At 51.5% G+C, this 17,106-nt stretch overlaps 1 protein-coding gene across 5 annotated transcripts; it reads right to left on the bottom strand.

The window, feature by feature from the left end:
• Positions 1–691: 691 nt before the first annotated feature.
• On the bottom strand, positions 692–11,789 carry E4f1 (E4F transcription factor 1). Of its 5 annotated transcripts, none has more exons than XM_087203034.1 (14): positions 11,670–11,789; positions 7,836–7,987; positions 6,796–6,901; positions 4,092–4,285; positions 3,893–4,013; positions 3,593–3,745; positions 3,305–3,474; positions 2,715–2,924; positions 2,390–2,495; positions 2,039–2,256; positions 1,656–1,854; positions 1,438–1,580; positions 1,304–1,366; positions 692–1,228 (listed from the first exon to the last, which is right to left on the bottom strand). In XM_087203034.1, exons 1-14 carry the CDS (start codon positions 11,743–11,745, stop codon positions 872–874), a joined length of 2,268 nt encoding a protein of 755 aa, XP_087059160.1. In that variant the 5' UTR covers positions 11,746–11,789; the 3' UTR covers positions 692–871. The 5 variants fall into 5 exon arrangements, with proteins under 5 accessions (XP_087059160.1, XP_004864695.1, XP_012921054.1 ...); XM_004864638.4 differs by having other exon boundaries at positions 11,595–11,786; XM_013065600.3 differs by having other exon boundaries at positions 1,490–1,580; positions 11,595–11,786.
• Between the last annotated feature and the right edge of the window lie 5,317 nt (positions 11,790–17,106).

Genomic DNA, 17,106 nt, shown 5'->3' with positions numbered 1-17,106 from the left:
CTGGTGGGTATTTGAGGCCCTGCTGCAGGGAGGGGCAGGGCTCCACTGGGTCCCGCCTCCTTCATGCCAGAACTCCTGGTTCCCAGCAGGTAAGGGTCAGGATTATCTCCTGAGCCAAGAGTAGTGCCCCAGGCTTGTCCCAGAACCACCCAGGAAGCCCCTGGAGACCCCCTAAGGACAGCCTCAGGACTTCAGAGAAGGGCCAGCTACATCCATTGTCCAGGCCTTGTTCTTATCTCCACCTCCCCAGAAACTAGGTCACCTAGAATCTGCCTTGAGCCACATCCTCTTGGGAAAACAGATAATCAGGAAAGACCAGCCCCACTCCTGGTCCAACATCCCTGCTGCTTTGCCTATACTTATCCTCAACTCAGGGTGAAAAGCTGCAGCTCAACTTGAGGTTCCTGGGTCTCAGCCTCAGACCTTAACCCATGGAATTCCAGGGTAGGAAGCTGAGCAGCAGCACCAGTTTCCCCCAACCCCAACAGGCCTGGAGAAGTTGGGGTCACAGTTCCAGCTGGGAAGGGCAGTGGCAAGAGGCTGCCTGTCAACATGCCAGACACACCCATGCACCATGGAGGTACCGCCAAGGCTGGCAATACCCCTGGGCTGGTGGCCAGGTGTGAACAAGTGTGGCAGGCAGGTGCTGCCATAGGTCACCTCCAAAGGCCACTTCCTCAACATCACAAGCTGCGGGTTTTCATGTTTTATTGTAAAGCAACAAAAACTTCAACATATTTACACACCCAGTCTCCTTTGGATGCCTGAAATTCTGGACTGTCTTCTCTACCAGACCAGGTAGGAATGGGTGGGCACTGAGAGTCCTTGCCTCTGCGCCTGCCCCAGCCCAAAGGAAACCGCAGGCTCCATGCTAGACGATGACTGTCTGCACCTCAAGCGGGCCCTCTGGTGAAGCAATGACCAGCTCTCCTGCATGCTCAAGGATCTCAATGTCCTCTGATGAGACCATTGTCACAGTGGCCTGTTCAGTGCCATTTGAGCCTGTGCGGGCTGTGAGCACAGTACCCTCACTGATAGCTGAGGCCAGTGTCATGGCCACTTGCTCTGTCAAGCTCTCAGGGGTGGCGATGGTGATGGTGTCTGCAGAGGCCGTCTCCGAGCCCAGCCCTGCCTCTTGGTCCACAGTCACATTCTGCACAATGATCTGGTGCCCAGCACTGGCCTGGTGCACAATCTGCTGTACCACCTTCATGATGTGGCTGTCCACCTGCAGGGACCACAGCTCAGCCCAAGTGGCTGCTCAAGGGGCCAGACCAGCCTCCCACCCTCCCCAGGTCCTCACCTCTGTCTGGGTGCCCTCGATAACCTCTGTAGCTTCACTGGTCTCCGCATCATCTGCAGTGGCCTGCAGAGATGGTCATAAGTCAGGGTGGACTACCCTGGGCCCTGTCCTGGCCCCACCAGCCCCACACCCACCTCAATGATGTACTCCTGTGTGTCAGCCACCACAGATGAGAACTCCACCAGCACAGTGTGGGGGTCCTCCGCCAGCACAGTGGCAGCTGCTGAGGGGCTCTCCTCAGACACCAGCAACTCCTCCACCTCCAGCAGGCAGCCCCCTGCCAGGGTAGGGAAGCTCAGTCACGGTCAGGCAACCCCTAGCCCTCATGCCTCTCGACACCCTCTGCCCCAACCTTTGGTACGCAGGTGCCGGTTGAGTGTGCCATGCTCAGCAAAACCTCGGCCACACTTGTAGCACTTGAAGGGCTTCTCGCCCGTGTGGTGCCTCACATGCCGCACCAGTGATCCCTTCTCCCGGAAGCCTCGGCTGCAGAACTGGCATACATATGGCTTCTCCTCCAGGTGTGTCCGGAAGTGCACCTGCTGGGCATTCTGTGAACACCAGTCCGTAACAGTCAAAGCAGCCAGAGCAGATCAGGGCTATCCCCACCCACCTTTGGGCCTGAGGAGCAGAACCTGAGCAGGCTGAGGCCAAGAAGGGGATGGGGGTTGGCAGGAAAAAAGGGGTACATCTGGCCTCAGAGGTAGACAACTGAGTCAGACACCAGGGTCCCACCTTAGTCTTGTAGCGCTTGCCACACTGGGGACAAGGGAAGGGCCGCTCATCGGAGTGGACACGCCGGTGGCCACGCACATGGGCAATGGTCTTGTACAGTTTCCCGCAGTCCCCACAGCGGAAGCGGCGCTCATGCACATGTACTTCTTGGTGCTTCTTGAGCAGGTAGGCCTTGGGGAAGGCCTTGCCACACTGTGCACAGGGGAACGGCCTCGGCCCTGGGACCACACACAACATCAGCTAGGCCTGCCACCCACACCACATCTGGCCACCCACTGCGGGACCATAGGCCACCCTGGCTGCCCCCAGGCCTCTCACTGTCCATGACCTACCTGCCTGCATACCACCCACCTGCATGGCCTCTCTTATGAGCTTCCAAGGTGGCTGCTGTTGGGAAAGTCTCACTGCATTGAGGACAAGAGTGGGTCCTGGGCACAGTGGAGGCCTCACTGGCTACCTACGAGGGGACCACAAGCAGGCCTCCAGCACCCACTGCAGGATGTGCCCTAGCCACACCAAAGATAAGACCAGGGCACCCACCCTAGCCAGCTCCCTCATAGCCCCAGGAAAGGTATTAAAGCAGCACTACCATCTGCTGTAGGGAGCACAGGCCATCATGGTGAGCAAACACCCATGTCTAGCCCCCAGAATGAGGATGCTAGCAAGAAACACCTACTGTCTCCATCTGCTCCACCTCCAGTAGTGGCAGTTCTGGAGGTCCATCTCCCAGGGCCTGTGGACTAGACCCAGAGGTTGGGGCTGGCTCTAGGGTACTCTCCTCCCCAGTGACTCGCTCGAGAACGATGCCAGAATTCTGTATAGCCTGGTGTAGCAGGTTCTCACGGCTGCCCTCACCAGAACAGGGAAGCTCCTCGGGACCAGGAGCCTGCAGAGAAAGCAAAGAGAGGCAGGCTAGCCAGACAGCCTGGCACACTGCACTCACCCTACAGGGCAGACCAGCTCAGGGCCCCAGAGGCACTGTGTACACTCAAAGCCCTATGGTGCACTCCCAGCCTCCCAGCCCTAGCTGCCTTGGTCTCACTGGGTAGAGCCCAGTCCTCCTCGCTCCTACCTCGACCCCTGCTCACTCATCCCCCTGCCCCTTCCCTGCCCTCTGGCACCATCCAAGAAGCTATCCACCATCCAAGGAGCTCTTTAGTCTACTCTGTAGGCAGACTGAGCTCCTGCCAGCAGCTCCAACTGGCTACACCTGTTAAGAGTCAGCGCCCAGGGCACAGAGCAGAGTGGAGGGTACCCCAGCCCTACCTCTGGGGCCAGGGGTTTCATGCCCAGCGGCAGTTCCTGCATCTGGACATGGACTTCGTGGATGACAGTGCCCTTGGCATCTGTCACCAGATGAATCACTGGCGACGTCTCCATAGGTTCGCCTGTCACTGACGAAGATGTAACCGTCCCCACGGTGGAGGCACCTGACCCTTTAAGGCAGAATTGAGTGAGCAGTTAAAGCACTTCCCCTGAGCAGTAGTACCTAGGCCAGGGGCCAAGGCTAGGAATAGCAGCCCCAAATACCCAGAGAGATCCCACTATACTGACCTGTAGGCATATCTTCTTTGCCCACAACCACATCCTTGCTCATGCTGAAGCGAATTTTTTCTGTGCACGGAGTGAGAGACTTGAGGTGCCTAGTCAGTGCACCAGACTCCCGGAAGCTCTTCCCACACTTGGCACACTTATATGGACGCTCATCTGTGGAGAGAACAGTCACCCTTGGGTACACTGTGACCCTGTGACAAGGGGAAGGCAGCCGAGGAGCCCCTGCCTCTTTACTCAGAAAACAGAAACATAGGCCAGGGTTAGGGCACCCCCAAGGCCAACTGGGAGGGTGCAGCTCACCTGTGTGCCGCCGGTGATGCCGGATGAGTGAGCCCTTGGTCCGAAAGGAGGCCCCACAGAGCTTGCACTCATGGTCCTTGCGGCTGCTGTGGGTGACCATGTGGGCCTTGAGGATGCTGCCCTACAGGGGAGGGGCAATAAGGCTTGGAACACCTCCTTGGGCAGGCAGCCTGGCCAGCCCTCAGCCCCAGGGGCTCACCGTCTTGAAGGTCTTGTGACACAGCACACACACGTAGCGGCCATCCTTATTCACCAGCAGCTTGGCCTGTGCCTGCTCGCCCTCCACAGCAAGCTCAATCCCCTGATGGCTGGGACTACCCAAGGCCTCTGCTATCTCACCGTCCCCTGGCTCAGTCTCAGCAGCCACAATGACCTCTTTAATATGTCCACTGCCTGAAAGGCAAGTCACCATAAGCCTTGGGTCACACCATAGGCTCTCCCTGAAATGTAGGGGGACTTTGAGGGGCGGAGGGGTATGTCTACACTCCCCCTAGCCCCAAATCTGGGACCTACTTCTCTAGGTCAAGTCCACGTCCAACCTGCACAGTGGAAAATCAATGGAGAGGACCTGGGGGCGCAGCCAAGGAGACACTCAGCTTGAGTTAGCCTGGCAGGATGCAGACATCCCCAACTCCATGGAGATGCTTGGAGGGACTCCAGGACCTCCAAATTTGTGCAGTGGGGAGACCCACCATAAGAACAGATACCCCATTTTTATGCCAAGAATATGTACAGGTCCTGGCAACAATGTGCCTCGGCACAGAGACAGAGGTTGGGCCAGCCCAGCTGTCTAGTCTGTCCTATACACTCCCTCTCAGTGCTACTGACCCCCTGGAGAGAGAAGATGCCTCTGGGGTTACCCACTGAATGGACTGCTGGTGGGCAAGCACACCCCACCAGAGCCCTGTCCTGGGGGCAGGCTATGGAGGTGTGAATGCTCCTCAGACACACAGACGGCCTGAAGAAAGGAAGTCAGGCTTTTTGCTTCTTAGTGGTGCTAAGGAAATATGACAATGTGCAAACCAAGACTGAAAACACTTCATTTTCTGCTCATAAAAGTGACGAGTGGGAAACAGCTGAGAAGCCACTTCTTGGAAACTATCTCTAACTGGCTGGCATCTTGTTCTCTTGAAATAAAACCCAAGAGAGTGACTCAAAAACAATTAGGGCATCTTTCATATATGATCCAGCTAACATTCTCAGTGCCCCAGAAGCATCTTCCCAAGAACAGATCTGATGGCTGACAAACTGGGAGACAGGAACGAAACTTGAGTCTGAATTCAGGGCAAAGGCAGGAGGGCCTGGAGATGGTGACCAGCCAGGCCACACAGCCCCTAGTGCTTAAGTCCTGCCCCAGAGGACAGAGCCCAGTCAGACCAACAGCCTCTCTGACATTTCTTTCCCTGAGGTCAACAGGAACACTGGCAGCCCTTGGCTCCAGCCCATCCAGGATGCTCACAAAGAGGGAAAAAAAATCCCAAGGGTACAAGAGATGCAAGGGGGGGCCCTAGGAGGGGGTGCTGAAGTACTACCATAGCAAGAGCTACCATGGCAGGTGAAGGCTGGGAACCACTGGAAGTCAAGGATGGGTGAAAGGGGCCTAACTGGCCAAAGCCCTGGAGCCTAGACATGCTGCTGGGAATTTGTTTTCTCAGATGATACCATACACTGAACACAGAAACTAAACTCTGAACCAGAGCTGGAGCAAGACCCTACCCCCAACAACATTCCTAAATCTGAGTGGTAACAGGTATCTTTGTTTTAGGAAAATCACGGGAAAGGTGGCACAGAGACCAGGACAGGTATCCTAGCTGCCTCCCTGGGCAGGTCAACCTGCTCAGAGACTTCCTTTACCAAACCCAAGCCTGGTCTCTCTCACAGATCCTCCCTGTTCCTGCTCCAGCCAGTCCCCAGAGCTTCCCAAGGCCAAGTTCTATCTGTTGCCGAAACCCAAACCCACTTTCTGTCCAGATGCCATCTTATCCACCTGCCTTGACCCCTGCCCAGCAGGAACCCCAGGTAATGACTGCTTCCTTCCCAACTTCCCACAACATCAGACCCAACCTGACTGCCCTCCCCTGGCATCTGCAAAACCAGTCCACTTATCCCCACACTCATCTGCACATCAGAAACAGCCCCTGGTTCCTTCCATCTGTCCAGGCAGCCCTTTGAATGTCCCCCTGCACATTCCCCAATTAATGAGAGCCTGACCCAATCCAAACCTCTCAATGCCCCCTTTCCCACTGCACATCAGTGAGGCAATTAAATTTAAAACATAGTCATCAAACAGGCTTGGTGTTGTATGCTCATAAAAGCCCAATGACAGGATAGGAATTCCAATGCTAATGTAAGCAAGCACTGGGGGTGCAGGGCAAGGTCAGGCAGCAAGTTGGGACCAGCAACAGGGGCACCCCAATTGCCCCATCCCAACCACTCAAACCCAACAGTTTGGGGAGGAGGACCTGTAGGGGTGTATCCAGTGGGTGCCACCTGGGAGCAGTGAGCAGGAACCATTGGAGCGGCAGAGAAGTGGGAAGGATATAAGAGGACCAGAGGACAAAAAGCCTGGGAAAGCATGCAGAAGAGGGAAGCCTGCTCAGGATAGAACACAGAGTGAAGACTCTTTGATGCCTGCACGTAACCTAGGGTTGTGTAGGCCACTGTGGATACAGAAGGTCATGGCCTTGTTCTCACACAGCCTGGTGCCTGATGTATCCTCCTCCTACAGGCCCTGCCAGGAGAGGCTTATAGAAGCTCTCAGCCTCTCCAGACCTAGGCCTTGTTCTAGGGGGAATAAAGGGTGTGGTAGCAGAAGTGCTTTATCCTCCAGCCCCAACTACAGATGGCTATCAAGTCAGCGATACCTCAGTGCCAGGAGAACTGCAGGTGGACAGGTGGCTTACCAACAAGGTCAGGAGCATGGCTGATGTCTGTTGCCAAGGAGGCTGCTTCCACCACAATGTGGGCCACAGTAATGGGTTCTTCTGGGCCTGCTGCGGTTGGCACCACCTACCAATTGGAGGATGGGGACAGAGGGGACAGGTCTGTGGGCTCAAGAATTTCCAGAGGGCCTGGGCTCCTCTGTGGGGAAGTAAACTGGGAAGCACAGGCCTGGCACCTGGCTTGTAGCATGCCTGGAGTGGCAACTCCCATCTTGCCCCACAAGACCACAGCGCTGAGACTGACTCCTGCCTAGCTTCTCCAACCCATGGCTGAGGACTAGCCCTCTCACTCTGATGCCTCTCATCATGCCTGGACATGGTACACTGGCACCCACAATGAGGCACTGGTAACTGAAGTTGGCCTGTAGCAGGCACAACAGTGCAGCACACACCTACAGCCCCAGCCAGGTAGTCAGAGGAAAGGGTCAGTGAGACAACCCAGTTCCAATGTCATCTGGACCACTGGTGGCCTGAAGCTACTGACTTCTCCCTGAAGCTCCTTTCTTGATTCTGTGCAATGAGGATGGAAAGAGCTCCCACCTGGGAGAAGTGCTGTGAAATTTGGTAAGGGTGTGTGTTTAGCCCCAAGCATATCACAGGGACTCAACAAAATGAGCCATTTTATGACAAGGTGGTAGGACCCACAGGACCCTGCTTCATTTGTGGGATCCTCAGGAATCGTGAAGGACAGGAGACAAGTTAAGAAGACAAACACCACCATCACACCCTAAGCTAAAACCCTAAGGAAAGAGGGACCCAGTCCCTCAACTGTCCAGGATGTGAGAAGGCTGGACCACCCAAGCCACCCAGGAAGCTCCGGTGCACCACCAGGATTAGGGGCATAGCCAGGACCCTCTACCGGAAACCAGGTATCTGCCTTCTGCCCACCCACATTCACCAGAAAACAGCTGCACAGGTTTGTCCTAGCATTCTTCCTCTTCTTCCTGTCAGGTGAGCCCAGGAAGACAGGTATGTATAGTGGCAAGAGGGTAGAGGCTTACCTCCTGGCCCAGGAGTGTGGTGGTAGCAGAGGGTGTATGCAGGGCTTCCTGAGGGGCCCGCTGGCAGGCCTTCTGAATCTTGTGGTGAACAAAGTCTTCCAAGGCAGTGAATTCCACCTGACAGCGGCCACATCTGTGTATGTCATCCTCATCTGCAATGAGCCTGCTGTCAGAGGCTCCCAGCTGGGCAACCAGGGCCAATCCAGCTTACTCTCCAGCCCCAAACCAGACTTGCCCAAGACAGCATCAGAAGCAGAGCTCTTGCCCCACCTCTTCCAGAGGCTGCTGAAAACATGCTTGGGAGTCCAAGCCTAGGGAACCCTGGGTACAGCCTCTAACCTCTGGCAGTCTGCAAAAGTAAAGGCCCACCCAGGATGGTACTTACCATACACTTAGGCTGCAAGATCCACTGAGGTTGTCATCCCCAAAACCCCTACTCTAGGCATAAGAAGAGAAACACCCAGAAGGGGCTGGGAAGCAAAGGGACTTGCCCAAGGAGTTTGGGGATAGTAGAGGGCTGTTTTGTTTTGCTTGTGTGTTTTTTTGTTTTGTTGTTGTTTTTGAGACAGGGTGTCACTACATAGTTCAGGATAGTATTGAACTCACTATGTAGCCCACACTGGCCTCAAACTCACAGTGATCCTCCTGCCTCAGCCTCCCAAGTGCTAGGATTATAGGCACGTGCCACCATGCCTGTTTTTCTTTTTTTGGGGGGGGTGATTTGTTTTTCTGAGACAAGATCTCACTATGTAGTTTAGGTTTGCCTTGAACTCAATATATAGCCCAGACTGACCTCAAACTCTCAGCAATCCCGTTTCAGCCTCCCAAGTGCTGAGATTACAGCTATGGACTACCTTAGCTCAGTGGTTTAGCCGCCTGCTGTGCAAGCACAAGGACCCGAGTTCGAGGGGACTTAGCCCAGTGCCACCTGCCTGGCGAGCCCAAGGTCCTGAGTTCAATCCCCAGTTCCAAAAAAAAAGTTGGGGCCCTAAAAATATAGCTCAATGGTACAGCACTTGTCTAACATCCACCACCAAAAAACAAACAAAAATACATAACTGTTGGGAATTGAATATGCCCTTGGGCAGTTCAGTGACCATCTCTAAACAGTTTTCCTCATCTGTAAAATGGACTGACCTGTTAAGCATCCACAGGGCACAGCAGAGGCTCAGTAGATGAGCAACACAAGGCTCTAAGAGGCCAGCCTCTGGAAAGATAGGAACAGAAGGGGGCCTAATCTCTAATCACTAGAACTGCTGGATTGAACCAGGGCCTTGACCACATTGAGCACACACTATCACTGAGCTACATCCTCTGGCCCCTGACCACTCTTTTCTTCCTGAATTTATGCTTCAATGGTCCCCAACAGACAGTACCCCTGTTCAGGTGCAGGCACCAGAGGGGCTTCATACCCACACCTGAGCCCCTCACCATCACCATGCCTGTCCTAAGACCTGCAAGAGAGACTTCTGGCTTCCTGAGTCCCTATGTATGACAGGTACCTCACTAGGAATGTCACCAAATCTGCCAGCACCCTGAGGAAATGAATGACTACTCCCAACCTAGAAAAACAACTTGAGGTTCAAGCTCAACCAGCTGAACTGAAGCGCCAACACAGACGCCATGCTTCCATAAAAGTCTGACTGTTCCTAGCACTTCCATAGTCATACATCAAGGTCAAACCCAGGTGTGGTACATGGGAGAAGCCCAGTCAAGGCTTGTTTAATTAATGAGTGAATAAAGTGCAGGCAACAGCTATGACTCACATACAGGCCACTTAACAGAGGACAGTCTCCTCTGGTGACTGGCTCAGTCACAAACCAGGCACTGAAATGTCTGTCACCCTGCTAACTCTCCCAAAATACTGAGTCTGATTTAGCAACACAGTATTGCTGCTGAAGGAGCCCTAGCCCAGGAGACATACCATCCCATTTCACAGAGACAAGGCAGACAGACCCAGCAGAGCACAGCAACCTCCAAAGAGACTCCTCTCAGGTTGGCACTGCCCCTCTCCATGAAGAAATAAGGGAACATAGGGGCCAGGGATTTAGCTCAGTGGTTCCGCCACCTGCCTTGCAAGCGCAAGGAGCCAAGTTCGATTCCCAGTACCAAAAAAAAAAAGATATATACTATATAATATAGATATATATATGAGAGAGAGGAGACAGAGAGACAGACACTACACATCCTATGAGGACAAAGACAAGACCACCCTTACCACAATATCAGGAGCCAACCCCCTTCCTGTCTGATCTTGGGACATTCCAGGAGAGTGGAGACCTAAGCAGTTCTAAAAAGCTATTGTGGGAATCTAAAGACTGGAGAGACCCATGGACCAAGACAGGAGGACTTTATTTCAGGTTTAAGGTGTGGATTGGCTCAATAGACTCCTCTCTAAAGGAAGAGCATTGAACAAAGAGAAGTTCCAGCCTTTAGATATTTTATTGAAGGGGATGGTTTTTCTAGTGACATAGCAAGTGGGTTTACTGGAACAGGACAAGGGCAGACAGTTTTGTAACTTTGCCTTCAAAGAAGACAACATCTTATGAATCATATGAGAATGGAGTGTCATAAACTTTGTTTACAGGATATAGTTGTCAATTTTATCTGTACCAGAACAAGGAGTTTGGGGGGGATGGAGCCTGCCCAAGGCTGGGAAGGACTTGTTTTTCTTTATGTCTTGCTTCACTAACACTGCCCGGTGAATGAATGCTTAGGCACTGATGGGGAACCTTTTAGAGCTTTCAGTGATACAATATGCCCTCTGCAGCATGCATGCCATACGGTCGGCACCACTGACTTAGTGTCCCAGTACTACTCTCAGACCTACACACACAGAGTTATTCTTGCCATTCTCCCATGAAGTAGCAAAACACAGAAATTAAAGGAGTAGAGTTGAGGCGCTACATGCTCCTGGGGTCCAATCCAGTCCTTGCTATTTCCTAAATGGGTGACCTGGCCACTTTTACATCCGTGAACTTCAATGGTCTCAACCCTAAAGTGGTAGTAATAATAATAGCATCCAGCTGGGGATTTAGCTCAGTAGTTCCGCCGCCTGCCTCGCAAGCGCAAGGTCCCGAGTTCGATCCCCAATACCAAAAAATAAATAATACCACCCACATCTGAGAGCTGGTTTAAGGATGGAAAAAGCTGCCGGACATGGTGGTGTACGCCTGTAATCCTAGCACTCTGGGAGGATGGAGGATAGCAAGTTCAAGCCCAGCGTGGGGAACGTAAGATCTTGCCTCACACACACAAAAAAAGGCTGAGGACGTAGCTCGATGCTAAGTCCCTGGGTTCAAGCCCCAGTACTGCAAAAAAAACAAACAAAACGAAAAAAAGATGGAAAAAGCTGATGGGGGGGGGTAAGTGCTCAGCATATTCGGGAAGCTGCAACTACATTTTCGTAGGGGAGGCGGAGGTGCATCTCCCTGTGAGCCCCATCCCTCAGAGAACCGAGACCCCGCCCCCGCAGGGGCGGTGGGGGTGGCAGCAAGGGCCCGAAGGCTGGGCCATCAGCGTTTGCCTCGGTCCAATCTGGGACCTCCAGACTTTTGCGGACACCTGAAAACGCTCAGAGGCCCAGCGGGTGGCAGGCGCCCCGCAGGGAAGCCTGCGAGGGTCGGGGAAGGCTTGCGAGGCCCGAGGGGAGCTCGGTCCAGGAGGGTCTGCGCACCCGAAGGTTCGGCCCTCGGTATGCCACTAGCCCAGGCTGTCCCGCCCCACCCTGACCGTGCCAGCACGGTAGAGCCTCGTTACCTTCCTCCCCGAAGGGCGCTGGGAGGCGGAGGAAGCCGCCGGGAACAGAAGCCGCTGCTGCGACCCCGCCCTCACCCGCTTCACGCCCGGCTTCGGCCCGGGCTTCTGCCGTATGAGCGGCCGTCACCCGCACTGCCATCGCTCCCTCCATGTCGCAACGAGCCGCAGGAAGATGGCGGATTTACGACCGTGTCGTCATAACAACGGGCCACGGAGGCTAGTGTAAGTAAACGGCGAGAGGGGGCGGGGCAGGATTGAGTAGCTTTGACGGGCAGGGCTCGAGGGGGTGTGGCCTGGAACCGAAGAGGTGGGGCCCGGCTCGCCGAGGGTGGAGACCGGACCGGACGGCTAGAGGGGCGTGGCTACAATGAAACCGATTGCTAGGCAAAAAGGTGGAGCCAGGAGCAGCTCTTCTGGGTGGGCGTGGTCTTGCGTCGAGGGTGTGTTCAGACCTGAGAAAACCAGGGTTGGGGCGGGACTGTCAAGAACAGAACCTGAGTTGGCAACGCGTCGCAGCTCCGGGACTTGAGAGCCAGACTGGGGAGGCAGGCGCACCGGATGGAGTAACCCGGCCGGCCTCCAGAGCATCTCCTGCCTGAGGTCGACCAGCCAGAATATGACCTTGAGAAGGCTGACGCCGCCTAGGGTCTCAGTTTGAACTAGGCTTGCGGTGCTCGCCCGTCACCTTGCCCCCTAGGGTGTAAGAGTCTCCCTTCGTGATTACCCCGGTCACGGGAGATTCTACAACCCCACCCCACCCCCGTGAGAGATGGCTCATGCACAGATTTGCAAAGTCTTTTATTCTTTTCTATTTTTATAAAAATTGTGATAAATACACATCAAGTTTACCATTAGTGGCATTTAGTACACACATTGTTAAGTAAGTACTGTCACGGCTATCTATTTTCAGAAATTTTCATTGTCCTCAAAGGAAACTTGTACCCATTAAACAATCATTCCCCATCTCCCCTTGCCCCCACCCTTGGTAACCGCCAATCTACTTTGTTTCTGTAGATTTTCCTATTTTGGACACATTATACAAATGAAATCATACACTGTGTGCTTTTGTATCTGACTTCACTCTGCTTGTTTGTACAGCTCATCCATGTTGCAGTGTATGTCAGTGCTTCATTACCTTTTTTTTTAGACAGGGTCTTGACATGTAGTCCTATGTAGTTCGGGCTGGCCTTGAACTCACTATGTAGCCCAGTTTGGCCTCCAGCTCCCAGGGATCCACCTGCCTCAGCCTCCTCAGTGCTGGGATTGAAGGTGTGCATCACATGCCCCGCCATACTTTTTAATGACTCAATAATATTCCATTGTGTGGACAGGCAACATTTTACATAGTCATTTATTATATTTAAATAGTCTCTACCTTTTTGACTATTTTCAGTAGTGCTGCTCTAAACATTCTTATACAAGGTTTTTGGTTTTGTTTTTTTGAAGCAAGGTCTCACTGTACATAATCCAGGCTGGCCTCGAATTCACAGTGATTCTCCTGCCTCAAACTTTTTTGTTTTTTTCTTGATACTGGGAATTGAACTCAGGGCCTCATGCTTGCCAGGAAGGTGCTATACTGCTGAGCTACCTCCCAGCCCAGCCTCAGCCTCGGCCTCTTGAGTTCTGGGATTACAGGCCTGAGATACCACACCTACACCCAGCAAGTTTTTAAATAAGGTAATATTGGGCCGGGGATTTAGCTGAGTGGTTTCGCCACCTGCTGTGCAAGCGCAAGGACCTGAGTTCAATCCCTGGTACCAAAGAAAAGGTAATATTTACTTAGCTCTTTGAAAGTAAATGTGCCATTGGATTAAAGCATTACAAGGCTAGGCCTGGTGCCACATGCCTATAATCCCAGCATTTGGGAGGCTAAAGCAGGAGGATGATGTGAATTTGAGGCCAGCCTGGGCTACATAGTGAGTTCAAGGCCAGCCTGAACTACATAGTGAGACCCTGTCTCAAAAACAAAAGGGCCAGGGATGTAGCCTAGTAGTGCCTCACCTGTCTGGCAAGTGCAAGGTCCTGAGTTCGATTCTCAGTACAAAAGAAAGCAAGCAAGCAAGCATTTACAATGTCAATCATCCCTGTCTTGAAGAAGAAAAAAACTGAGATCCAGAACTGGCAGGATTCATGGGCTGGGGATTTAGCTCAGTGGCACTGCACCTGCCTTGCAAGTGCAAGGTCCAAGTTCGAGCCCCAGAACCGCAAAGAAAAAAAAAGAACTGATAGGATTCTTGCCAAGCCACTTAACCCAAGTCTAACCCAGGCTGGGAACCCATAGAGCTCACTCTGAAGGTCTGTTAAACTCTGTGGGCCAGCCAGATGCTGGATGTAAGAGACCCAAGTGAATCAGACAGACCTAGTTCTCTCCAGCAAGGGCAGTCTCCAGGAAAATGAAACACAGACATGGGGCCCAGTGTGCCCCTCAGCAGGAAGTGGGCAGGTCCACCCTGGGAAGAGCACTAAGTAGGGGTTATCTGCATGCTTCCCGTCTTTCTGATGGCCTTTTGTCCTACCCTGGCTCAGCCTGGGCTCCAGCTGAATAGCATGTGTTTTCCACGGTCAGACTTGGTGTAACAGCAAGGAGCCACACATAGGTTGTGGCCACAGAAATTTGAGGTTTGAAACCCACACGAACAGAGAAGAGCCACATAATGATTTTAAAAGGTGAAAGTAAGTTTACTATAACAGTACAGCAGGGCCGGGGATTTAGCTCAGTGGTTTTGCCGCCTGTTGTGCAAGTGCAAGGACCCGAGTTCAATCCCTGGTACCAAAAAAAAAAAAAAAAGCAGCATGACTTTTGGGCCTGGGATGTAGCTCAGTGGTTTTGCCACCTGCTGCACAAGCACAAGGACCTGAGTTCAATCCCCGGCACCAAAAAAAAAAAAAAGTACAGCAGATATGAGCATAGTCAAAGCATATATTACCACACAATGAGGTAGGAGACCACACCAAAGATGAAGGATCTCACATGAGATGGAGCTTTTAGCAGGTGGGAAATAAAACACCATGCCACACTCAGTTTCTCAGTTTCTTAAGTACTGTGTCCAGACAAAAGTGACTTGGTGCCAACAAGCCTGCGTGGCTGGAAGGGATCATTGCTGGCCTTGGCTAGAGCCTGGGAATGGTCGGTTTGGGTGTGTGTGTGTGTGTGTGTGTGTGTGTGTGTGGTTTTCTGTGTTTGTGTGTGTACGTTTTTTCTATATACTCCTTTCTCAGGAGATAGCCTCCCTGCAGAAAGGCACACAAGCCAAGATCATTCAGCGAACACATGCGTTTTGCTGACTTTCATCACTTTTAACCCTTTCCCTGGGTTGGACAGGAACTCCACAATCCTCCATTGGTTGAATGTACTATATTCAACTAATCCCATGCTGAAGAACATTTCAGTGAATCCAAGTTCTTTTCACCCCCTGCGTCCTTTTTTGATGACTATGACTATTAATCCTGATATGTCCACTTCGTTGAATTAAGAAACACCTAGCAGATTAGTAAAGCACTCTCCTGGGTGTGTCTGAGTGGGCCACGGATGCATGGTTTTAGGTCAAATGATCCCTCGCCCATTCTTTTCTGGCACTGTTCCCTTGCCCTGTTTCCTGGCCATCATGATCTCAGCAACTTTGCTCTCCCTTGCCCTTGCACCATGATGTTCTTCCCTTGGAGGCAACAGCCATGGACTGAATCACATGAAAGCACGAGCTAAATTAAAACTCTCCTTCTTGGGCCCCTCCAACCCCACAGCCTCAGCCTGTGGTGGGAGCTCCAGCTGCAACAGAGGCGGCCCGACAGCGCTGGACCCGCGGACACCGAGGCGGAGATGTAGAAGACAGAAGTAGCTCAGGGTCCTGGAGGAATGGAGGACATCCAAGCTCATCCAGGAACTATGGAGATGGAACTCCCTATGACCACTTGACCAGCAGGGACCTTGGGTCACATGACAATCTCTTTCCACCTTTTGTCAATTCCAGAATACAAAGCAAGACAAATTTTACATTAACTTGCACTCTGAGTGTTTATGTTTTACCATGGAAGGAGAAATTGACTCAAAGCAAGCTTTGGTGTTTAGAAACTTGGATATTTAGCCAGTTGACTATAGAAATCTTAAGTTGCAGAAAAATATAACAATCTATGCCCGTTAAAAGCATATAAAGGACTAAGTTTTACAGTTATGTGGAATTAATTTACGTGATTCCGAATCTCTGTGGAAATGTCGACTTCCTTAGACAAAGCAGTTATCCCAGTGACAGTGTTGCAATGGTAATTTTCTTGGACAAGGAAGAGGGAGTCAAAGTGGTGAATAGTTAGAATAATATCGTCATTGAGCTTGTTGGTTGGCAAGGACATATAGCGTTAGCTGTGAGTTTTTATTTTTGGAGTTACAGAAATAAAATACTATCTGTGGGTTTAGTTTGCTTAAATCAGAGTAGTGGATAAACTAAGATCAAAGTGGATTAAAGATCTAAATATTAAAATAGAAACACTAAACTTGCTGGAAGTAAGGTAGAACTCTTGAAGACATTGGCATAGGAAAAGACTTTATGAACAAAACCTCAGTAGCACAAGAACTAGCACAAAGAATCAACAACTGGGATCTTATCTTATTAAAACCTTCTACACTCAAACCATTAACAGAGCTAAGAGCTACACCTTTCCCACATTGTAAGCTAACCTACAGTGTGGGGAAAAAATTTTAGCAGCTGTTCCTCAGACAAAGGACCACTATCTAGAATATATAAAGAACTTCAAAAAATCAGATCCCCCAAATGTAAAGACCCAATTCAAAAATGGACATCTTAAATGAACAGACATTTCTCAGACAAAGAAGTAAAAGCAGCAAATAAACATATGAAAAAATGTTCAACATCACTGGTGATCCGAGAGATGCAGATGAAAACAACACTGAGATTCCACCTCACCCCAGAAAGCATGGCTTCTATCAAGAAATCAACCAATAACAACTGCTGGTGGGGTGTGGAGAGAAAGGAACCCTTCTTCATTGTTGGTGGGAGTGCAGACTGGTGCAACCACTGTGGAAATCAGTATGGAGATACCTCAAAGAACTAGGGCTAGAGGTCTCATTTGACCCAGCTATTCCCCTGCTGGGTATCTTCCCCAAAGAATTAAAAGAATCGTACCACAGCGATATATGTGCACCCATGTTTATAGCAGCACAGTTTGTAATAGCTAAAGCTTGGAAACAGCCCAAGTGCCCATCAACTGCAAACTGGATAAAGAAGATGTGGGGGGGTTTTTTGTTTTTTGGTTTTTTTTGGGGGGGTACCAGGGATGGAACTCAGGTCCTTGCACTTGCGCAGCAGGTGGCGAAACCACTGAGCTAAATCCCTGGCCCTATGTGGGTTTTTTTTAATAAAATGGAGTACTACTCAGCCATAAAGAACGAGAAACTAGAGATGTTTATAGCTAAATGGATGCATATTGAGGCCATACTCTTAAGTGAAATAAATAGGACACATATGTGTAAATACCAAGTTTCGCTGGTGTGAGAAACTGA

This window comes from Heterocephalus glaber, unplaced genomic scaffold (genome assembly GCF_053883595.1).
Source record: "Heterocephalus glaber isolate CG9 unplaced genomic scaffold, H.glaber_assembly_v1.0 deba00001781, whole genome shotgun sequence".
NCBI classification, from domain to species: domain Eukaryota; kingdom Metazoa; phylum Chordata; class Mammalia; order Rodentia; family Bathyergidae; genus Heterocephalus; species Heterocephalus glaber.
Note: the sequence above shows the minus strand (reverse complement) of the source record. Positions and strands in the feature narration are given on the sequence as shown.